The 24213-nt window shown below is 53.0% G+C and overlaps 1 protein-coding gene across 3 annotated transcripts in view; it reads right to left on the bottom strand.

Moving 5' to 3' along the window:
* Positions 1–3859: 3859 nt before the first annotated feature.
* LDB3 (LIM domain binding 3) overlaps positions 3860–24213 on the bottom strand; it is a 59391-nt gene continuing 39037 nt past the window's right edge. For all 3 annotated transcript variants that reach the window (XM_004483216.4, XM_004483217.4, XM_004483218.4), the window contains 5 exons: positions 20373–20841; positions 18632–18812; positions 18051–18171; positions 11482–11597; positions 3860–6791 (listed from right to left, as the gene is read on the bottom strand). In XM_004483216.4, coding sequence (XP_004483273.1) covers positions 6702–6791; positions 11482–11597; positions 18051–18171; positions 18632–18812; positions 20373–20841 — 977 coding nt within the window. In that variant the 3' untranslated portion in view covers positions 3860–6701. The remainder of the gene's footprint in view (positions 6792–11481; positions 11598–18050; positions 18172–18631; positions 18813–20372; positions 20842–24213) is intronic.

Below are 24213 nucleotides of genomic sequence, written 5' to 3'. Positions count from 1 at the left end.
GCAGGAGGAGTGTGCAGAGGTTTTCAGAGCATGGCTAAGACCCAAGCCTGCTGCAAATGGTCTTTCCCCCTAGATGCCGCTTGTGTCAACAGGTGAGAAAGACAGATGGGTAAACACATAGGAACGACGCTGTGGCCAGGACGAAGGCGTGCTATTAGACGGGGGCTCCCAGCAGGTGAGGGGAGACCAGGACTGGCACGTGTGGGTCCTGGGAGCAGGTAAAGTAGTTTGGGCCTTCTCCAGGGACGATGGACATTCATTTATGAAGGTTAAGCAGGACCGTTAGGTGGTCAGATTTAATTTTGGAAAGATCTCTCTTGGTCCGGTATGGGGCAAAAGGGAGACAGGGCGGTCATTTGGGAAGTGAAGATGGCCCAGAACAGACACGCCTGAAGGCAGGAGCCCTGAGGATGGGACGTTCAGGAAGCTGGGCGGCAGGTGGTAATGCTGGTGGTCAGAGAGCACGGGCCTGGAAGGAGGACACTGACTCCCCGGCTTCTAGTTTCAGGGACTGGGTGGTGCTCGCAAGTCACTGAAAGGAGGATGACAAGAGGAGAGGCGGGTTAGGTGCTGGGTGGCCGGGTGATGGACTTAGCCAGTGGTGGCTCCAGAATGCCTACTGGGGAGGGGTCACGGGCTGCAGGACTGAGATTTGTCGTGAAACCATGTTGACAATAATTAGCATTCTGCCTTTACTCACAGTGTGTGCATGGGATGGCACGGCTAAGAAGAGTGGCAGACTTCTGGAATTCGGCGCTGGGCGTCGCACCAGTTGAGTTGCTTTGGGTTGCAAGTGACAGAAACCCCATTTAAACAAGCTCCAGGAGAAAGGGGGAACTTGCCAAGGAGTGGACTGGCATGCAGCCTCAGGAATGAGCAGGCACGGGCACCCCGTGTTGGCAGGACGTCGCTACCCTTTGCTTCTCAGGGCCTGTGGGCCTCGTTCTCTCCAATCACAAGCAGGCTTTCTCTGCACAGGAGGGGGCTGCTGGCCTCACCTCCTTCTGGCCCCGCTGCTAGTGAGATGGGAATCTCTCTCCCAGCTCCAGCTTTAGCGAAGCCTCAGGGAAGGACTGACTGCTCTGGCTTGGTTCACAAACCCGCGCCTTGAACCAGTCACCGCGCCTGCCGGGACAGTGTCTATCCTGGAAGAAAGGGCCGGCAGGAGCACAGGTATGGCCGCTCTGCCACCCTGGGGAACCGACGGACTGGGTGCCGGCTGGGGGCACCCAGGCGAGGCCGCAGAGCGAGATCCAGACCCACGACACTCAGCGGGCGGCACTGAACGCCAGACGCAGCTGGCTGCCTTGGTAAGAGCCGTGGCAGGACTTATTCCACAAGCTCAGGAGGTTAACTCATGGTCGTTATTAGCCAGAGAAACCTCAGTACATGTTTTGTAGAGGTTTAATGAGGACCAGACAGTGAAGTTCACAGGTGAAAAATGGGGCGTTTTGGGGGAAAAAGAAAAATGAAAGCAAATCTCAGAACAATATTGTCTGAGTACAATTAAGTAAAAAGTAATGTGTGTGTGTGTGCCTGCACGTGCGTGCAGGTTGTGTGGGTGCTCCCACAAGCATAGCTCTGGGTTTCCCAGACTTTGGACAATTACATACGACCTTGACACTCTTTCTTTATTCATACAGAACTGCCTGATGAACTGCTTTTGAACAGGAAAAATAAGATTCATTCTTCCATCGAAATCAGGTTCTTTCTCTTTAGTTAGAGCCTGCCACGTATTCTATCTCTTTGCATTAGTAGCATTGGAGGTAAGCCCTTGGAACAACCTTCTCTCTGTGCCTTCACTGTGCCACTGTGGTTTCCTTAGAACCATCGCATTTAGCTCTTCCGAGTTTGGTTTGGTTGTTTTTTTTCTTGTCATCCAGGTCTTCCCCGACTGATGAATCGACAGCAGCCTGTCCCCGCCCATGGCACATGACCTGTGTTATTTTCCCAAGGCACTCATCACTATTTCAAATTATGTTGACTATATATTCCCTGTGGATTGCCCAGTTCTTTCCTTTAAAAAGGAAGTTCTGAGAAGGCAGGGCACCTGCCTGCATTGTCCTCTTATGTCTAGAACATGGCCTGGCCACACAGGTGTCACCTGTGCCATGAACAGTAGACCACACGGGTGAGCAGAACGCTGAGAAAGCCAATTTGACATCAGGAATGTCCTCGGAAAGCCACAGCTCGGGAGAACCAAAACTGATCCTCCCAGCAGTGATTTCCAAACTGGAGCCCCACTTCGGTGCTCCGGTACTGAGGGGCTGACGACTCGCAAGGTTCACGCACACACATTGCGAATCTCCAGGGTGAACGATGCATGTAGCAGCCCCCCAAACTTCATCGGTCCAGATCCTATGCCTCATGCCATGCCTTTATCAGCACCAGTGTTGCCCGGCAAAGTAGCTTTAAATACAATATTTCTCCTTATTGCTCATCACTACGAAACATTTTTTACCTTGCTTAGCTGAATCCAACCCACTAAATATAAGCCCCACGGGAGCAGAGGTTTTCGTCTATTTTATTTACTGCCGTGACCCCAGTGCCCATAGCAGAGCCCGGTACATAGTAGGTGTTCAGTAAATATTTGCTGAAGGAATGAATGAATGAGCAAATGAACATCCACTTTTATTCCCTCCAAAAGTCTCCAGCGGAGAGGGCACAAATGTTGAGACAAGGGGATCAGGTGAAATTCTGATCCATGCCTCCACGTTTCTGGGCGATTATGAAAGCCTCGCCGCTGCTTTTTGCAGAGTATTTCTTCCACATGAGCAAGTCGCAGAGTTGAGACTATAAAGTGGCAGTGGAAGGCCTAGGGTTCCGTCACCACTCTTCCGTGACAATAATGACCAACGCTTGTGTTGCAATTTTCTTTCAAAAGTTACGACCGTGGGTTCTCAAAACATCCCTGTGAGGCAGATGGCATGACCTCCATTTTCAGGTAGATAAAGAGGCTTAGAGAGACTCTCAGTGTCCCTCAGGCGGCAGAGCCCCGAGTTAAGCCCTGGTCTTATCAAGTCAAAGTCCATGTTTATTCCCCGGCACCCCGCTGCCCCCAGCCAGGCAGGTGCCCTGGGAAACCACTTCCCCTTTCTGGGTATCTGTTTTCTCCTCCGGAAAATACCCAGAAGATTGCATCGATTCCTTCCAGCTTTAAATTCTATGACTCTGTGAACCTGTTTTTCTCCATCGTCTATTTAAAAATTGCTCTAGCTTTTTAAAAAGTTCTAAAACAATGAGATTTTATTTCTACTTATAATTGCATGGCTCTTCCAAAATCTCATTTGAGAGCTTTGAAAAATCAAACATATCAGGAAACTTTTTCCTCTCCTTTAAAGTTAATACTTTGAAAAAGAACGAATTGGGTTTTTAAACCATAGTGCCCTCAGATGAGTCTTTATAAATTTTAAAATACCTTGAGTATACAAAAAAAGAAACATACACACCTACATACATACATAAATACCTCAAGGATTTTTCTGAGCCTATTTCAAAACAAATGATGTGGAAGAAAATATAGCAATTTTTCTAGAAACCAAGCCATTTAGAGCAGAATAAAAATAAGTAAATCTGAAATATTTGATCACCAAGTACTAAAGAAATAAACCTTTCCCCAAAAAATGGAAGGCTAGGCCTGCTCTGCAGTTTATTATTTACCTGGTAATTCACCTTGTATGCAAAACATTAGGATTATCCACCTATTCATGTGTTTAAACAAGGCAACTGCACCGCTGCCGAGTCCCACAGTCATCAGAGTGAGTGAGTTGTATGTGTTACTTCTCCAAGGCACATTTACTTATGGCCACATAGATATAACCCACTGTGGAGTCACATGAAAAAACTTAACACAGAAAAATCTGTACATCCTCTTTGGAGTTTTATTTTGCTAAAAGGCAGAATTCACACAGGCCAAAAGAAAACATGCAAAATATTTTTGGGCACACCTTTAACACACTACATTCCATTTCTGAAATCTTAATTAAAAAAAAAAAATCCCCAATCAAGAATACCGGGGCTGAAAGTCAACATTATAAAAGCTAGATTCCTGACACGAACACTGCAGCTGTCAGTCACTCAGGTGCAAAAAGGTAAGGTTTATAAAAGTTCAATCAAGCTCAAAACGATGAGGAGATAAGAAATGTGGATCCAAAGTGTATTTCCCACCATCAACTATCCAAAAGTGTGTGCGGTGCTGTGAGCCATTCATGATGTTAGCCGGAAAGAGAAGCTTTGTCTCAACTTACAATGCCAGACTTAAGGAACCACACTCAAAACTACCTCCTTTGCCTACGACCTTTAAAGTATTGTTTGTTTAATTGTTGTTTTTTTTTTGGTAAATAAGAGTGTCAGCAGACTCTACAGTGTCTCTGAGACGGAGAAAAACTGATTTCGATAAATGACCATGGCGACGGTCGCCTTCGAGATGTTTCACTGTTCTTTTTAATGATCATCCACACGTGTGTGTGTGTATCAAATCTTTACAAAGAGACTTTGGAAACTTCGTTCTAAGGAACTGGGTTTTTTGTTTTGTTTTGTTTTGTTTGTTTCTTTCCAGACCAGTCCCTGATAACTGAATAGATTTTCTTCTTTGTAGAAAACCTGTTTATAGCCTTTCTGTCCAGTCAGCACCTCCCTGTCCCTGAATATTTGAGCTTTCTAAAAGTAACGATGCTCCAAGGTCTTTGTTTATCCTCCTGAAAGGTCTCCAGGCACTCCCAGCAGCTCTTCCTCTGCCTGGTGCTTTGCACTCCCTTTCTCACTCGCCCAAGGTAAAGCAGGGCCGGGCAGTGGAAAGCTGATGCCCCTCTGGTGCTCGCTGGGGGAGGTGGCGTTTTCACCCTGGAAGCAAACCTTCCCGGCAGCGTCCTCTTCCCGCAGGAAGAAGCAGACATGGGGAAGGTAGCAGCCCCCTCCCTGGAAGCCTCAGTTCTTAGAAGATGGAGAATGCTAGTGCATCCCCGTAACACATTTTAAACATGCAAAGAGCAAACCCACAGCAAGAGCGAGGAGGGAGTAGCAGTGAGTTGCAGAGTGCCAGCGTACTGTGCTCAAGTGAGAAACCTCCACTCAGTCCGCTTGCGTCAGTGCCATTTTCAGCGAGCAGAGTAACAGGCCTCCTCAGAAGGAAAGACGCTATCCTTCACAGCTCAGCAGGAAAGCCTTTATCACCAAACAGCTCTAAAAGGCTTGCCTAACCCAGACACTGCCGCTAATATTGTAAAGAAGCTTGACGATGCGAGTCTATTTCAATAAATACTTAAATACTTGCCGTTTTTAGCCTTGGAAGGTAAGCCTCACTATCAGCAAACAGCTCTAAAAGGCCTGCCTAACCCAGACACTATCGCTAATATTGTAAAGAAGCTTGACGATGCGAGTCTATTTCAATAAATACTTAAATACTTGCTGGATCAACTCAGCTCCCACATTTTCAAAATAATGACCAAAACGGCTACCCAGTCCCTAACAGGCCACCTCTTCCTTCCAGCAGTCGACACACTTGTTCATAACAGGTGGTGCTGCATTTAAAAGAACGTTCCAGAAAGGATGCGGATCTGAGTGGGGGGTTCCGCCCACCCGTCCATCCTCACTGAGGTTGGCAGAAAGTCCTTCTCCTCCCTGCCTCCCAGAGTCTGGGCCTGCTCCCAGCCCGCTCTGCCCTCCAGCTGCAGACACCCGCTCCCTCTTCCAGGGGTCACCAAGCCTGTCAGGCATGGGGCGGGGGGTGGGGGTGCCAAGGGAGGCTTGATAAGCCAGCGGCCTCAGGGCGGGTGAGGGGGTTGAAATTCATGCACAGTGCTGGACATTCATGCTAAGGAACCTCTCAAAGCAAAACACAAAAGCCAAACCCAACCCAGAACCTTTTCGAAATCTCCTTTCACACGCTGCAAAGCAAAACTGGAAAATCCCAATTCCACCATCCTGCCACAGTTCAAACAGGAGCGGAGCCTCTGAGAAGAGCGGCTGTCTGGACCTGAAAGGGGGCAGCTGGAGGGCCCTCTTGCGCTGGCTGGCCTGCAGTGGGGCCAGAGCCCTCCCGTAGCCCTCGGCATCGCCCAGGGGCCCCCAGAAGACAGCCGCTGGCCCGCCTGGGCCCCAAATTCCTTCCCCACGCCTGGGCTCCTGTTGAGTGTTCCCAGCCTGTGCTCTCGGAAGCCTAAAGCCTGACGTGCAGAGGTAGCTCCATGACACCAGGAATGGAACAACGCTTCCTTTTTTGGCAAGGAAGGCCCAGCCGGTCTCAGCTAACGAGCTCTCAGCCGCGGCTCTAAAAATACCCCGTGGCGAGGACTGTTTGGCACCCCACACTGTTTGCCAGAGAAGCAAGTTCCAAAGGACTCCACCGAACGCGCTGGAGTCTCCATAACTTCTGGGGCTACTCTGGTGACCTCAGGGAAGCGAATCGCTTCGGGAAAGTTCCTTTTTTGTTTTTCACTTGTTGCGTTCTCGGAATTCAATGTTTGAAGTACAATTCCAGTCTTGGATTAATTACTAGCTTGGTTTAGAATCTTCATTTGGCTTCTAGTCTGAACTATGCAAATACATGATGTGTGTACAGAAGAAAGGACTAAAATTATACTTCAAAGGGACTCGAGCGCTTCCTGCCTTCCCCCTCTCCCCCAAAAAGAAACAGCAGCCTCCACAAGTCCCTCCCGGCGGCGGCAGGGGCAGCGGCCTTGTCCACACCGAGGCCCCGGGCCCTACACGTTGATGGCGTGCGCATGCTTCTTGCACAGGGGCTTGTCCTTCTTGGAGTAGAACGGCTGCCCCTCCAGGTTCACGTGGCAGACCTGTGGCAGAGAACACACGGCCGTGAGCGTGAGACAGGGCGCGGGCAGGAGCCAGAGGCTGCGACGGGGCAAGGGCGTTGCCAGCACCCCCAGAAGAGAGAGCGCTGTCACATGGACACCAGCCCGTTGGCCCCGCTACAAGTTCTCAGTGACCCGAGCAGAGTGGCCGGCGTGAACGATGACAACACAAAGCCTTCCATTGAGGAACATGGAATGAAACTAAATGGAATTTTACATTAAATTAATTAAACTGAGCTGAATGGAGAAGATAAGCCCGATGAAGACATTTGACTGATGCTATCTAAAATGTGCAAGGAGTCAGTGCACGTTCACAAGCCAGTGTCCCCAAGACAAACCACCAGAACTCCAACAGACACATCAGGCAGGGTTAGCCTCACTAATCAGTGAAGAAAAATAAAGTGAAACCTCCTTGAGATACCACCGGACACCTATGAATCTAGCAAAACAAATAAAGCAAAAAGCAAAAACGAAAAACAGAATGGTGGCTGGTCACCTTTAACTTGACTCCAGCCGAAAGTGGGGCGAGAACAATAATTAGTCAAAAGTCAGTTCTACCCAGGGGCAACATTTGGTCTGTAGGGGGACATGGCAACACTTAACAGCACAGAGGTGTCTATCCTATAACCCGGGAATGCCACCCTGGACAATTTTATCTGCAGGAAAGCACATAGAATTACTTGTGACAAGGAAAAACTGAAGACAACTGAAATTTCAGCTCAGTGGGAAAATGAATTTTTATGGTGCATTTTTTTCCCCAATGGAATAAAAATGTCATCGTGAAAAAGGGTGATATGGAAAAAGTGTATGCAGTGCAATAGTACATGGGGGGGGGGAAGGAGACAAAGTTACATATCCTTATGACAGGACAGCAGTTCAGCCTCAGGATGGAGACGGATCGCTGAAAGAAGAAAGTTGCTGACACTTGCTGAGGCTCCCGGGGTGGGCCAGCGAGCCCGCCACGCTACACACGGGGTCTCTGGAGCCCATGCCCAGGCCTGCAGGATTCCAATCCCACGGTAATTTCCTCGCAACCCACAGCAGAGAGGGAGCATGTGTGGGTGACTCTGTTCTGGCTTCAGGGTGTGTGCAGAGAGCCCGTGAGCCTTGGCCCACCCACATGCAGGCTCGCCCGGGGATACCGTGCAATGCCAGGGTCAGCTTGCCTTCCGTGGGCCCCAACCTCGGCTGGTACTGAGAAGCCCCACTGGGGAGAAAGAATTGGGGCTGCATCCAAGCCAATGCAGGAGCCGTGCAGGGGTGTTCCCGCTGGACGGGGGGCATGGCGCTGGGTGAGAACACGTGTTGACTCCGAGAGAGGGGAGGGGGGCGCGGCCCAGCTGAGATCCCCCTGGGCTGCCAGTGGGCCCTGCAAGCCTCCCACACCGATGCAGGGCTGGAGGCATAACCAGGCTCTGCTGGTGGCCTCGGGCTCCTGGCCTTGGCCCTGAATTCCTGCAGACAAGTTCGAGATGGAGACACCAAGCCCTCACCGGCAATACTGGGATTTAGGAGAGACAGAAAAGCAGCTCAGGAGTGAGATGGCAAGGAGCTGCCCACCAACATCCAGAGACGTGGCGGGAGACCCTGCTGGTCTGGGCTGGTGCTGCGGCTGGTGAGGACTTTGGGATGAGGCACGCTGGGGAGTCGGAGGAGCGAGGAAGGAGCGAGACCTTAGGGGCTCTTTGGTAAGATGGGGCTGAGGGCAGGAACCTGCAGGCGGAGGGCGAGCTCAGGGTCTGGGGCCAGGAGCCTGCAGGTGGGGTGCCAGCTGGCTGCATGGTGGGGGCACCCTCCAGCCCACCCAGCCCTGGAGCATGGCAGGGATGGTCCGAGCCCCTCGCTTGGTCTCCTGATGGCCCCAGGGCCTGGCTGTGGGCGGGTGGTGGCCCTGGCAGGGCTGACCACAGCTCCAGCCGGGTTGAAGGCCAGCTGTGGCAGCCCTGAGGGCAGCCTGCAGAAGTTATGCTACTGCCCACCTCTCCTGGTACCCACCCTCGTGGGGAGGGGCCAGGAACCAATTAGAATTAGAGGGAAAAGGGCCAGTAAGACTTCCTTCCACTGGGGTAAGACCCAAAAGTATCAGAGCCAGACCGGAGCTCAGTTCTCACCCTGACCCTCACTGCCCTGCTCGGCCACCCAGGGGTCAATGGACACGCTTTGAACTTTAAAGATACTGTCTTGCTCTGGCCCTTAATTGCTTGTAACGTTAGCTTCATTTTCCTACGAAGTCTTGAAATTCCTTGAAGGTGGAGAATTGCTCTGAGGTAGCCTTGGACTCCCCAAACTCAAGGAATTTTTGGTAAATTGAATTAGTCTAAAGTATGTGCTGGCCAGGGAAGTAACTGGTGGGCAAACAGCACATCAGCTAGGAGAGTTGGTCCAGGTCTTCCTTTCTTTCTGGCTTTATTTTGTTTTTTAGAATAATATAGTCTCATTAAAAGTGATTTGGAAATAGAGGTAGAGGTAGAAAGAGAACAGAGAATTCCTCTAAGTCTTCCAGTCAAAGCACTGCAGACCCCGTTACACTGATACGTCTTTGTGGAACACGAGTGCCCCACGGAGCTGGTTTGGGAAGCCCTGACGATGCTCTGTGCTGACTCTCCAGAGGCCAGGACGTGGCCTCTTTCTTTCGGCAGATCCACGAGGCAGACTCGTGCCTCTACTTCATTCTCTTTAGCTGACAGGTAACAGCAGCCTGAACCGTCCCAAGGCTCTGCCCCTTCTGGTCTTTTCTAGGACTCGTGCTGGAGGGGCTCTGGCCCCCCAGCTCCCTTTTGCCATGGTTGCCTCGCCATGCTGCACGGCACTCCCCTTAGGCAGCCTCAGAGGACGGGCCTTCCCGGGACCTTCAAAGCTCTCGGATCCTTTTGGAAGGAAAGTGGGAAACCAGACTTGCAGGCAGCATCTCCGTGTCAGACAAGCCAGGGCTTGAGGGCAAGGGTCAGTGGCCTGTGCCGGGCTGCCCTGAGCCATGGCTGTGCAGGGGACAACCCAGAGGCAGTACATTTACACTGCTGTCCCCTTTTAGGGGGAGCCCTGATGTATTTAAAGGACGCTTAAAGGCAACCAGGGAAAGTTGAAAGACAGGAAATCAGAGTGACTCTGATGCACCCCATCAGCTCACCCTTCCTGAAGGCTAGGACGGATGGTGCCTGCCAGTAAACATTAGCTAGGCCTCCTGGAGGACTGATGGGGGCGGGGAGTAATCAATCAAAACAGTAACCAGCTGGGTCTCCTCCTATGCCATTAGCAGAGCGGTGGGATAATTAACTGTTCAGAAGCAGGTGTAAGGCCTGAACTCGCCCTCTCTTGCCTTGGACCCCAATACTGTCTGCCTTCTCCCCCGCTTGGATCACTATGCAAGTAAACCTGGGCATTTATAATCTATAATGGGGAGTTGTCATCTGTAAATCAGCCTGCTTTGTTCCTTTTCACCCCCTTCCTCTCTACCTGGGACCCATGATCTGTTATTTTCTCCCATTTCTCTTCCCTCTCTACCTGAATAAATTGCTGGCCTAACTCACCCGATGTGCTCTTGAAATTCATTTCTGCAGCATAGTCAAGAACCTAGACAGAATCCAGTAACGGTAGCACATTGATTTTTCCCAAATAAAGTTTAGTCAGTTGAAGAGCCCCATTACGGGGGCGACCGTTCCCCACTTCCAGCGTGGAGTCTAAGCCATCAGGTCCCCTCCCAAGCCCGAAGCCCTCGGGAAGAAAATGCCAGGGTCACGGCCCACGGCTGACATCAGGGGCCCGAGGGGAAGCGCTGACCCAGGGCTTTCCTCCAGGCAGCTGGGGATCAAGGCCGGGCCCTCTTAGGAGAAGGAAAGGCTGACTTGGTCAAGTTTCTACCAGGAGGAACCTCAGCTCAGCTTTTCACAGGCTTAGTCAATAACTCCAAGTTAGGGTTCACGGAGGGAAACTGGGAGAGATGCCTCGTCACCTCATTACATATGAACCCCCCATACCCGTGGGGTACCAGCCGCCCTCTTTCAAGCCCACTGAGGTCCCTGCTGATCAGATCGCTGCTGGCCAGCTCCGTGGACACTCTCTCATCCTTACTGAAATTGAGAGTAACAAAACCCCCCTGGCTTATGCATAATGACACTATAGAATTATTGTGACTCTAGCAATGGAAGAAATTTTATCAGTGACGTGGAGACAGTGGCCACGGTAGATGCTGAGGACAGGGAGAGGGAAAAAGAGGTGTGATATGGGGGCATTTTCAGGACTTGGAGTTGTCCCCATTGATATTGCAGGGACAGATGCAGGATATTTTATATCCTGCCATAACCCACTGAAGGGACTAGAGCATAAACTACAATGTAAACTATTATCCATGTGGTGCAGCAGTGCTCCAAAATGTATTCACCAAATGCAATGAATGTGCCACACTGATGAAAGAAGCTGTCGATGTGGGAGGAGTGGGGGGTGTGGGGACTGGCTATATGGGAACCGCTTATATTTTTTAATGGAACACTTTGTATGATCTACATATCTTGAAAAAAAGGAAAAAAAAGAAAAGAAAAAGCCCCGCTCCACGGTGATGCCTCAGCCTCCTGCTCTCGCCCACTTCTAAAGGGAAGGGGCGTGTTGTCACCTGGCCTCACTTGGTCCCCACCACTCCCTTCTCAGGGAAATCAGAGTCCCAGGCTCAAAAACGTACTGCGCAGATGAAGCAGGTGTCATGCCAAGTATGCCCCAGGGCTTCAATGAACTTGTCACCGGCCTCCACTGGGAAATCGCAGCCGTGGCACTTGGTGCTGAACAGGTTGACGTAGTCTGAAATGAAAGGGAGAGTGAGTCCCCTTGCCTCAACCCTGCAAACCAGTGAGCAGGGGGCAGTGGGGGAGTCTCTTCGGTCGTCATCTTGCGGACAGAGTGCTCGGCTGAATGATCGGTTTTTTCCTTTTCCAACAATTTGCACTGGTGCTGTGCAAACTCGGGCTTAGTCATCACCTTGTGTTGGTTTGATGTGCAAACACATTCTCGAATTGTCGTTAACTCTAAGTTTCTGCAGGGTGATTTTCTCTGCTGCCAGTCATCTCTTATAGCCCAAACAAGCCAATCAAAAAAAAAAAAAAAAAAGAAAAGAAAAAGACATTTCCCAACAGGTATGCTTATTTTGGAAGAATGAGGGCCCCTACATTTCAAGAGCTATAGACTTTTCCTTGCTTGGCCATTTTTCTGTCATTGGGCACCTGGATTGGTGTCAAATTCTCACTACTGTGTCCTGGAGCTACATGACTGGGGCAGCTCCACAGCTCCCACCCCTATAAAGGAGGTAGTGAGACTAAATATGTTTTTGTAATGCTTTACCGTTTACCAGGCATTTCCCCGAAGATGGCATTACTTAGAAGTAGCACAGTGGCAAGGCCCCCCGTCTTAGTTTTCTTTGTACTCCCAGCACCATCAGCCTGGCAAGCAGGTGGTACCAACACATACACCTGGAATGAGTGAGTGAATGGATGACTCGCTCGATGAGTACGCCAACAAATGAATCTCATCGTTACAGAATCCCTTGGAGATATGAACTACTATCTCTTCTCTTTCTCTCTCCCTCTTTCCCTCTCTCCTTCCTTCTTTCCTTCCTTTTCCTTGCTCCCTCTGTCCCTTCTGCAGATAAGAAAACTGAGGCTCCAAAGGAGAAGGGCTTGCACACCGAGACACAGCAAATCTGCTCCCCACGTAAGCTGTCCTCTCTGGGTCAATGGGCAGGACTTCCACATGTGATAGAACCCTTCCAGATTCCTCTAGAAGAGTGCAATCCCCTTTACAGGGCCAGCATCTCTCCAGATTCCTCTAGAAAAAGCTGGCATTCCTTCAGAAGTGTCCTCATCTCTCCCTGACTCTGCTACAGTTTGCGTTTTCTCACAGGGATTTTCTGTTCAGAAATCACAGGGATTTTCTGTTCACCATGTGCTGAGAGGCAGTAAGCTATGGGCTTATGAACTGAGTCTCTGAAAGAGCTGGGCACAACTCCAGCTGTATTAAGCAACTGTTCAAGCCTTGGGCAAGTTGCCTAACTTCTCAGTGCCTCAGTTTCCTCATTTGTGTGTTGGGAATATTTTTAGTAGTGGACTCAAGGGGTTGGTATAAGGATTAAAGAAGATATGTATGTGAAGTACCTGGCACAACCACTGAAATCAATGAAAGGAGGGAAGTGAATTCTGATTTGAGGGCTGACTGTGTACCAGTCCAGTATCGGTGCTTTTCTGTGTTATCTTGTCTAGTGCTCACAGCAGCTCTGCAAATAGCTGTTGCTCCCACCTTAAAGAGGAGGGCACTGTGGCTAGAGAGGGTCCGTCTCACCAGTGGTAAGGGGCACATCCAGGCATGGTGGACTCCAAGGTCATCCTTCTTCCATGACTTTAGGCTGTCTCCGGTTCCTTATCCATTTCCCGCTGAGCTTTTTTTTTTTTTTTTTTTTTTTGCGGTACTGGGACCAGGGGTTGAACCCAAGACCTTGTATGTGGGAAGCCACATCGCTCCCCTGAGTTGGTTTCTTTGCTTGCCTGCTTTGTCCTGGCTTCTAGGAGGCACCGAAACTGATCCCTGGACCTCCCATGTGAGAAGCAAGCACTCAAACACTTGAGCCACATCCGCTCCCCCCACTGAGCTCCGCTAAGTCCTACCCATCTCCAGCATACTGTTTCCAGTGGACGGCTTCCTTTTGCGTTTACTTATAGACTCCATGCAAATGCGCTTGTGTATTCCAGCCCACCAATCTTGTCTTGACAGTATACTTAATTTCTTTAATAGAATTCATCGCCTCAGCAGAGCTAAGAAAACATTATTCTGCTTCCCTCAGAAAGTTAGGGCAGATTCACCATTCCCCCCAAGCTCCGCAGGGACACGCACTCGTGGGGGCAAGGAGCACGGCTACCAGCTATCGGTTAACCCTCCTCCACGGAGGACGAGCCCGACACCTTTCATCACTCTCAAGCGATCTGCAGGGGCCCTGGGCGCTCTCTTACCCCTCCGTGCCTTTCTCTAAACGAGGCTCCGGATTTGGAAAGCCCTCCCCACTTTCCCTACCTGAACCCCAGCAACGCTCTGAGTCAGGCCTAACTTCCGGCAAGTCCTCTTCCCCACCCCCTACCGAGAGAGACGAGTCCGCCTTCCCGAGGGCTTCCCCTGGGCGCTCCACCCTTATTCATTCATTCATTCATTCACTCAGCATCTCGACTGTCCATTCATGTGCCAGTGTATCACATGACGATGAGGGTTTTGGGGCGTCTTCTGGACTCCCCTCTATCCCTAACACCCCTCACAGGGACTAGCTCGGAATACATGCTCAGTACACATTTGGTGAAAGAATGATAAATGGACAAAGGAGCTGCTCAGATGACTCCTTTAAATAGTGATTCCTTCTGTTGTGTAGCCTCTGATTTTCTCATATGAAGCTCTTACCATAGCTTGAATCTATTTCTGGGACGTCTAGTCTCGTCCAATGATTGATTTTTCTGTTTTAAACTTATTCTATATGATCTGGAGAACTTCCACTTTGTTTTAAAATTTGGCAGCAGAGGACTGAGCCTAATATATTAAAAGAACAAAGTTGGTATTCTTCATTCGTTCCACAAAAAGGAGAATGTAATTGGTATTGAACTAAGTCTGTGCATGGGCGTTTCCCACCAGGAATATAATTTAGCTCCCCATTTATTTATTTCCTCCTTCGTTTCTCTCATTAGGTCTTTATCATTTTCTTTGACTAACTCTCTCATGCCCCAAGTTGAGTTAGTACCCTTGTGTCGAATGGATTGCATTGCCACTGTGAAAGTATTCTCATCCATCCAACCACAGATGCTCTGGGTCACAAAAGGACTTGGTACTTTCCCGGAGCAGCGGTTCTCAAACACCAGACTCACCTGGAGGGCCTGTTGAAGCCCAGATTGCAAGGGTCCAAGCCCCAGAGTCTCTGACTCGGCAGACCTGGGGGGGGGGGGGGGGGGCTGAGAATGTGCTTTTCCAGCGAGTTCCCAGGTGCTGCTGCTGCTGGTCCAGGGACCACACTTTGAGAAACACTGCCACGCGGATGGGGCTCGCGGTACCCCACCAACTCCGGATGCTGTAGTTCGGGGCTTGGCCTGGGACTTTTTCTTCTCTGTATTTCTCAAGCTCCCCCAGGTGATAAAGGTGCGCAGGCCGGCCTGGAACCTGCTCCCGTGCAGGTGCATGTGTGAGGGGCTGAAGCGCTCTCCTCTCTCACTTGAGTGCAGTATATCAGGTCTAGAAGTGCCTGCTCATCATCACGGCCTACTGACATTTTCCTGACTCTAGACCCTACCATGCCTCCACGGCTGCCACAGTCTGCAGATTTGACAAGCCTCCCTTCCGCGTCTTCTTTCAAGGGATTGATGAAAGTGATGTTGAGGTCAGACCTCCCTCCAGGCCTGACTCCCACATATTTTATGAATTCTAGGTCCTGTTAGCCAACCAGGCTTGGCTTTTCCTAACTGTTGGATGACCCGGCCCTCTTTTCTTCACCTGGTTCAGTAGAGTATCATTCTTTACTATATTCAGCAAACATAGTGAGCTCCGAGGGCTCTTTCTGAAATGAAAATTCAGTTTTGTTACGTCCTTGCCCAAAACATTTCAGTGACTCCCGGTTGCTTCAGAAAGTGGGTTTTAAACCGCTCCATGGATAGCTCCGTGTTTCCTGGACCCATTTGTGGGCCCACTCCTATCTATTGCTCACCTACAGGAGCAGGTGCTTTGCTATAAGCCTTGCATGCATCATCTCAGTTCATCCCCGCAACAGCCCTCAGAAGGAGTTGGTAGAGATGAGGAAGCAGAATCAGACAGGCTGAGTGCCTTGCCATGGCCACACAGCCCAGAAGTGGCCCCCGGGGATTCCAGTCCAGGCCTCTCGGGCCCGTTGGTGTGAGGCGAATCTGCTTCCTCGCTGTTTTCGCTCAATGCCAGCAGTGCCCATGCCCTTCCTAGGTCTCCTTACTCAGAAGCGAGCACTTTTGGGGGTTGCAATGGAGCGGGGCAGTGGAAATCTATGATCCTGTCATAAGCCTCAGACACACATTACAGCTTAACCTAAATGACAGAAATTATGCCTTAGGCAATGAGTAACAGCAATTTGCACTGGCAGAACAGCACTGTATTAACTGCCAATCGTTACCCTATGCTCATAAGATGGGAAAAGACAGGGGTTATCTTCTCTCCCTTTCACATGTGGAAGTTGAGGAACAGGGTGACTGAGAGACTGGTTACGTCAGCCAGTGAGCATCGGAGCTGCTGGAGCACTCACCAGTACGTAAAACGCCGAGGTTTTTTTTTTTTTTTTTTTAAAGATTTATTTTATGTATTTATTTAATTCGCCCCCACCCCGGTTGTCTGTTCTCTGTGTCTATTTGCTGCGTCTTGTTTCTTTGTCCGCTTCTGTTGTCAGTGGCACAGGAAGTGTGTGCAGTGCCATTCCTGGGTAGGCTGCACTTGCTTTCGTGCTGGGCGGCTCTCCTTACGGGCGCACTCCTTGTGCGTGGGGCTCCCCTACGCAGGGGACACCCCTGCATGGCAGGGCACTCCTTGCGCGCATCAGCACTGCGCGTGGGCCAGTTCCACACGGGTCAAGGAGGCCCGGGGTTTGAACCGCGGGCCTCCCATGTGGTAGACGGATGCCCTAACCACTGGGCCAAGTCCGTTATCCGTTTCCCTTTTTTTTTTTTTTTCAAGATTTATTTTATTTATTTCTCTCCCCTTCCCCCCACCCACCCCAGTTGTCTGTTCTCTGTGTCTATTTGCTGCGTCACCTTTGCCCGCCTCTGTTGTTGTCAGCAGCATGGGAATCTGTCTCTCTTTGTTGCATCATCTTGTTTTGTTAGCTCTCCGTGTGTGTGGCACCATTCCTGGGCAGGCTGCACTTTCCTTCGCGCTGGGCGGCTCTCCTTACGGGGTGCACTCCTTGCATGTGGGGCTCCCCTATGCGGGGGACACCCCTGCGTGGCACGGCACTCCTTGCGGGCATCAGCACTGTGCATGGGCCAGCTGCACACGGGTCAAGGAGGCCCGGGGTTTGAACCGCGGACCTCCCATGTGGTAGACGGACGTCCTAACCACTGGGCCAAGTCCTGATTCCCCTGAGTTTCTTTTATAATTTATTGTCAGGAAAAAAACCCACAAAACATATTTTGTCTTTTCCCTTGAGGAACTCAAATGCTTTCTCCATTCTGATTTTAAAGTAAACTAATATACTTTGTTTCCCTTTTTGCCTTGGCTGCCAGAAAGTCTGGAATCAAATGTGCTAGCCAGGCACTGCAAGTCCATCATTCTTCACAGCCAGCATGCTTGCTTTTCCTCTTCTGCTTGATGCTGATTTTCTAGATCTATCATCTTAAGCTTAATGTCTATGTGCCATTTATTGGCACCTGCCTCAGATCCCTTCCAGAAAAAAGCAGGGTCTGAACAGATGAATGCAGGAGGGAGGGAGGGGATGGCTACTTAGTAGGACTCACAACTCCCTAACAGACTGCTGTGTCTCCTGAATTTAGGATCATCTATTCCAAATTTCAAAATAGCGTATAGCATTTTGGGGTACAGGGAAGTTTTGAATTTAGACAGATTACACCATAGGGGAAGGGAAGGGAGCCTGGCTTCTTTTGTGCTGCTTTACTTACCTCCTCTCACTTATTCCTCAGCACAGCTCTTTTTTTTAGGAGGTACCGGGGATTGAACCCAGGACCTCATACACAGGAGGCTGGGGCTCAACCACCAAGCTACACCTGCTCCCCAAGCACAGCTCTTAAAGGAGGTACTGCCGTGCCCTTTTCACAGATTCGGAAAGTGAAGCTCAGAGAGGTCGACCTTACTCGGGATTCCAAAGGTGGAACCAGAGGTAGAATTTAGGACAAAGTCCTGAGCTGAGGCTTTTGCAGACAAGACCTTGTGTTCCCCAACTCTAAATAAGCTGAAAGGTTTCCTGAGTGGTTCTAAGATGCCAACTTCTGATCCATGTATTTGGTGCCGAGAAGGGAGTGGAGACTCAGTGTGTAAAAATAAACTATAAACCCTGCGCCCTCCCCCCAAAAGTTGCAATCCAGTGGGCAGGGGGATAGTCCAGTTAACCTCCTTTGTGTAATAGCACCATTCTGGTGCCCCCCCCCCTCCCTTCCAGAAGAGGAGCCTCCTGCTGGCTGGATGGGAAAGGACGTAGGCAGGCGCTCCCTGTGCCCAGCTCTGCAGACCACCGGCGCCCCCACCCCGCCTTCTCTGCGGGCCTACCTTTCTCGCAGTAGGGCTCCCCGTCTTCCATGTGGAAGAGGCTATTGCCAAAGGGCTTCTTGCAGGCCGCGCAGACGAAGCAGGTGGTGTGCCACGTCTGCCGCAGGGCGTGCATCACTTCCTGCGGGGCAGAGCCTCTGCTCAGGACAGAAAGGTGCAAGGTCCGGGGCAGAGAGGGCGCCGGGCTTGCCCGCCCCCCAGCCCTGGACACGGCCAGAGGAGCCCAGCAGGGAACGGGCGGAGACCAGGAAGCCTGGGAGCTCTGAGGAGAGGCCTGGGGGAGGGGAGGGGGGCTTCCACCCGTCCAGAGTGCCGGGCGCCAGGCTCTGTGTCTGCTTATGCGAGCTGGGGGGGGGGCAGGTGGGGGTGAGGGCAGGCGCTCATCACCACCTCACGCTGCGAGCCGCAGGCACATGAGCAGCTCTGCTTCAGGTTCACCTGTCCCCATCTATTGGTGGCAGAGGCAGAGGTGGGATGGATTGCTCCTTCTCAGCAGCAAGCTCTTGGCTTCCTCAGCGGACCCTGCCACCGCGGTGGGGGGGAAGCAGATGAGGGCAGGACGGGGGGTGCTGCCCACTTACCCCCATGATTTTGGAGTTGCACTTGGCACAGAGGGGAGCGAAGAACTGCTCGTAACAGCGCTCACAGTAAACGTTGCTCTGCTCCTCCACGAAGCATGTGTCCGCCAGGGAGGCCTTGCAGTAGGCGCAGTTGAACTCTTCTGGATGCCAGGAGCGGCCCATGGCTACCAGGAAGGGGCCCCTAGAGGCAGAGACCAGCACCTACTAAGGCAGCCCCAGGCGCTGGGGCCCAGATGCTTCAAGAACCTCAAATGAGGGAAGCGGATGCAGCTCAACCAATAAGAGCGTCCGCCTACCACATGGGAGGTCCTGGGTTCAAACTCCGGGCCTCCTTGACCCGTGTGGAGCTGGCCCATGCGCAGTGCTGATGCGCGCAAGGAGCGCCATGCCAAGCAGGGGTGTCCCCCGCGTAGGGGAGCCCCATGTGCAAGGAGTGCGCCCCGTAAGGAGAGCTGCCCCATGCAAAAAAAGTGCAGCCTGCCCAGGAGTGACGCTGCACACACGAAGAGCTGACAAAGCAAGATGAAGCAACAAAAAGAGACACAGATTCCTGGTGCCACTGACAAGAATGCAAGTGAATACAGAAGAACACACAGTGAATGGACAGAGAGAGCAGACAGCGGGGGGGGGGGGCGGCGGGGAGGGGAAATAAATACAAAATAAATCTTTTTAAAAAAAAAACCTCAGCAATGTTCAGACTTCAACCCAATACCTCTGACTTTTGTGGCTTTTCTAATGAGAAAATGTGAAATTCCCATACAGCTCCAAGCAGCAAGCTGCTCAGCGTCATGCCATTTACGATGGAAAGAAACGTGAACATCCCGGGTAGGGGCTGGTTAAAGGGGTTCTAGAATCTCCATTCGGTGGACTGCTGGTACCATGAGGACAGCGCTGCCACTGGCTAATGCGCATTCAGTGCTCGCTCTGGGCCAGGTACTGCTCAAAGAGCTTCGGATTTATTCATTATGAAGTCCATACGATCATAAGACCCATTTTTCAGATAAGGAAACAGAGGAAATGGAGTTAAGCAACTTGTTCAAGACCACGGGGCTAGTAAGTGGCAGACCCAGGATACAAGCCGGGGGGTCTAGGTTCAGATTAGCAGTCGTCAGACAGGCGGACTGTGAGGAAGGGTCCTAAATTCTAATTTTCACTTTTCCGTATTTTCTAATTCTTCTATAATGAGTACACATTACTTTACTTTCAAATAAAATATATTGTTCATATACGTATGTAAGCGTAACATACACACACAAACGTGCATTCAGCGTCACCCATGGTCCCTGGCTTCTAAGCATGAAATGACTTGTTCTCATGTCAGCGTGGCAGGTGCTCATCCCTGAGCTGCACAGACCTATCTGTGGAAAGACCCAGAAGCAACCCTAAAGGAGAGCTGGGTCAAAGCCAGCACTGCCAGCCAGCTTGCCACATGCCCAATAAACGGACTGACATCAAGCCTGAGCCCGGCCTGAGCCCGAGGGGCAGCTCCTGGCCCGCGCACTGTGCTGGAGGCTTCACCCACACACCTCATGCAGTCCTCCTATCTCCTGGGAAAGTGGGGGTCACACGGGGATGGAGGCTAAAGCTGGGAGAGGGTGAGACCACACGGTGAGCCCGATGGACGAGAGGCAGCCTTTCTCCCCACACTTGCCTTCTCCACCCCTGCAGGCCTCAGCCTGTGGCCAGCACCCCGTAGCCCCCCTCCCCAGGCGCCCTGGCCCAGGGGCGCGGATGGCCCTACCGGATGACGCTGTTGCAGTGGCCACAGAGTGGAGTCCGGCTGCTGGCTGGGAAGCGCTCGGCCCTCTGGACAGTGCCCCTGGCCAGAGGAGGCACTTGGGGACTCGAGAAGGCTGGGGCCCCCCGGGGCAGAGGCTGCTTGCTGATGGAGGTGGTAGTCTTCCCAGGGGCAAACTTCTGGGAGAAGCTGTCGTCTGTCACCCAGGGGGGGCGGCTGGCATGTTCCACAGGGCCCCCACTGTAGGCGGTCACGGGGGCTGGCGAGGGGGTGTAGGTGGGTGCGGGCGAGGGGGTGTAGGCAGGGGCAGGCGAGGGGGTGTAGGTGGGTGCGGGCGAGGGGGTGTAGGCAGGGGCAGGAGAGGGGGTGTAGGCAGGGGCAGGAGAGGGGGTGTAGGCAGGCACGGGAGAGGGGGTGTAGGGAGTGGGGCTGTAATTGGCCCCCGGGGATGGGCTGTAGGTAGATGCAGGCACTGCAAGCCAAAAAGACCCAAAGAGAAATGTGTCAGGGAGTCATTCATTCCAACGTCCCCCACCCCCAGCCAGAAAACTGCAGCAGGTGACTTAGAGCAGTCCAACGCCAATTTTTATGAGAGACACCTTGCTGAACTTCTGGCTGCCCCAGATTTAAATCGCAGGAGGGAGCCAAAGATAAAGAGCCATCTGAGCAGAGCCCTGGGGAGCTTGGCCTGGGACCCCGAGTGAGCGATAAATACCTGCAGCTGTGCAGGGTGGGGCCCGGCCAGGCCCCTGCAGCGAGGCCCGCGCCAGACCGGGAGTGCGGGGCTCGGCAAGGCTTCCGGCGGCCAGGCAGGGGGTGGGAGGGGCTCAGCACACCTCGCCGGAGCACGCCTTCCCTTGCCCCTGCCCGGGGACCTGGCATCTGAAATGCCTCGCTGGGCACCTGCTTGTTGAACCGGGGCCCGGCCCAGCCCTCGGGTCAAGGCAGATGGCACCGCAGCTGGGCGTTCAAGTTCAGGTTTGGCCACAACTGTTTTCCTGAAAACCAGCTCGGCTTGATTTGCACCAGTGAGGAATCCTCTCTCGGTGTGGCTGGGGTGGGGGTCGTGAAGGGGTCGTTGGGAGATCCTGGCAGGGATGCTGGGGGCCGCCCAGGCCTCGCTGCGCCCTCGGCCCGCCTCCCTTCCTTGGAAATGGAGAGGGCATCCCCGGGATGGTTTTGAGGTTACCACGGAAGTCAGAGAGCAGCAAGAGAATGAGGCTACCCCACTTCAGGAAGCCCCTCCTCCAGCTCCGAGAGCTGAAAATCACTTCGGGGGTGAAGATGCAGAAGGACCAGAGCCTGTGAGGCCTGGGCTGACTCCCAGGTTCGGGGGGCTGGGTGCCTCCCACTGTGTGGCCGGCTGCCCCCCGCCCCAGCACGTCCTGCGCACAGCTGCAGGCTTCCTCCTCGGCGAGGGAGGCTCCAGGAGCCTCGCCTCAGCTCGCAGTCTGCGCCTTTGGAAAAAGGCCTGGGCCCCCGCCGTGGGAAGCGTGCTGGGGCAGCCTCTCCCGGCTCCAGAGCTGGCCTGGGCAGGTCGGACCGCGCTCGCTCGGGGACAGCCAGCCTTCCCCACGCCTCGGCCCCGCCCCAGCTGGCCGCCCTGTGCCCCGCCCACTGCTCCAGCTGGGTGCCTTCTACTGCCAGGTCCCAGGTGACTGGCCCCTCGGCGATGGGCCACGTGGAAGCCCCTGGGCTGGGGGCGCCCCTCGGCTGCCAAGCTTCCCAAGCCATCCTGGGAACTCTGCCGGCAGGCAACGGCAAAAGTCCTCTCCACGGGGAATCTTCTTGCCACTTGCTAAGGGGTACACCAGCCCCGTGTAGGGCACCTGGCTATTTCCTCACATCGTCCCCTTGTAGAGAGGGGGGCGCCAGGGCTCAGACAGAGCCAGGAGTAGCCGAGTGGATCTCCAAAGCCACCCTTTCTGTCAGTCCAGTTTGCACAAAATCTCAGTACCCACGGATGGACCCTTTCCTCGCCGTGTCATAGGGGAGCAGGCTTCAACAGGGAGCACGTCCCATGCCCTGGCAGGTGGCACAGCCATCGAGAGCCCCGGGTTCAGGCGCCAGCTCTCCAACTAACATCCCTAGCTCCTCTGTGCCTCAGTTTCCACCTCTCACAGAAGTAACAGTAATTCTTCCTACCTCATAGGGTTAGGACGAGGATTAAGGGAGAAAAGCCATCTCAACCACCTAGCAGAGCCTGCGAGTGCCTCCAGGTGTGTGAGGACAGTGACAGCTAAGACTCAGGGTGGGGACCAAGTGTCAGCTCATCTCCCAGCCTGGGGACCATGGGGGGAGCCTAGCTCAGGGGGAATGTGGGGGACGTGACACCCTGAGGTCAGATAACCTGGGGCGTCCACCTGCTGGTGTAAGGAACGATGCCACAGGGAACAGGGGTACCTGCAGAAGTGACACGGTGCAAGCGTGTCATAAATTCCAAAAGCCCAGATCCCTAACAACCTATCACAGCTCACACATGCCGGGCAGAGGGTCTCAAAATGCTGGGAGGTGGAGGGGGTGTCAGGGAGGGGCGTGGGACAGGTGGTCCAGAAGTGCTTAGGGCAGCTCCGGCCCTCTCTTATTATGTATGCTGGCGTTCTGTGCAAGATCCCACTTCCTTGGGTACAATGAGTCTCTCTGCCAAAAGGAGTTAAGAGCCAAAACCCTAATCCCACGCTGTCCAACACAGTAAACGGACACGGCTGTTGGACGCCTGAAATGTGGCTAGTCCGAACTGAGAAGTGCAATAAGTAAAATATACACCGGATTCTGAGGCCTTAGAACAAGAAAAGAATGTGAAATATCTGACTAGTCGTTTCCTGTTGATTACATGTTGAAATAATATTTTGGATATCCTAGGTTAAATAGAATACATCGTTAAACCGACTGCAGCTGCTCCTCCTCACTCTTTCTTTCTCCTGGAGGGAGTGGCCAGTCTAACCTGGCCGGCTTGGGTGCCAGGGTAAAGGACCTGTACGAATTCCTGGCTTGCTCGCTGCCATCCCACAAGCAGATCGTATTCTCATGCCCTTCTTACAGATGAGGAATTGAGGCCCAGCGAGCTTCAGTGACTAAATCGAAGCCACCCAGCTAGCGAGCCCTGGGTGGAGGAGGAGCCTAAGCTGGCCCGCCCACGCCAGGGCCCTGCCTAGCCGCTCCCTAGGCGCCCAAACCAGCTTTTGCCCTTCCAAACCGTCCTGCTTCCACCTTCCTTGCCTCCCTCCAGCAAGTAGGGCCCCTTTCGCTCTGCTGCCGTTCCCTCTCTTCCTCCTAGCACTTCCAGAAGCCCAGATCGGAGCTAGAGCCCCACCTCCCATCTCCACCCTCTCTGAACCCACTCGGCCCTAAGGTCACCCAGCAGGTGCCAACAGGCCGGAATCTGGGCTACCCCCACCGTTCCTGCCCGGCGGGCTCGGCAGCTCCCTTCCCTCGGGGTGGGGAGCGGCTGCGTCTGGGTCGCCTGGCCTCAGCGCCTTCCAGCCCACAGGCCGCGGGAGGGACCTGACGGCCCATCTCGAGCCCCGGGCCCCGGCCACTCCTGCGCAGCCCAAGGACGCCCGCGGCAGTTAGGAGGGGCTCTCTCCTCTCCAAGCGGCAGTTCCAACCGCCCTGTCGCAGCCGGCTGCCTCGGGAGCGCGTCCTGGCGTACGGGGACTTCTGAGTCATCCCGAGTCCGGCCTGGCTCCACGCGGGGACCAGCCTCGCGCCCCAGCCCCGGGCCCAGGGGTTCCGGGAGCGGCCGGCCCGGCGCCGGCGACAAGAGCCAAGAGCTGCCCGCTCCGGGGCCCGGGTCTGCGGGGCCGGGGAGGCGAGCGCGGGGCTCGCCGACGTTCCCGCTCCT

This window comes from Dasypus novemcinctus, chromosome 6, assembly GCF_030445035.2.
Source record: "Dasypus novemcinctus isolate mDasNov1 chromosome 6, mDasNov1.1.hap2, whole genome shotgun sequence".
NCBI lineage: Eukaryota > Metazoa > Chordata > Mammalia > Cingulata > Dasypodidae > Dasypus > Dasypus novemcinctus.
Note: the sequence above shows the minus strand (reverse complement) of the source record. Positions and strands in the feature narration are given on the sequence as shown.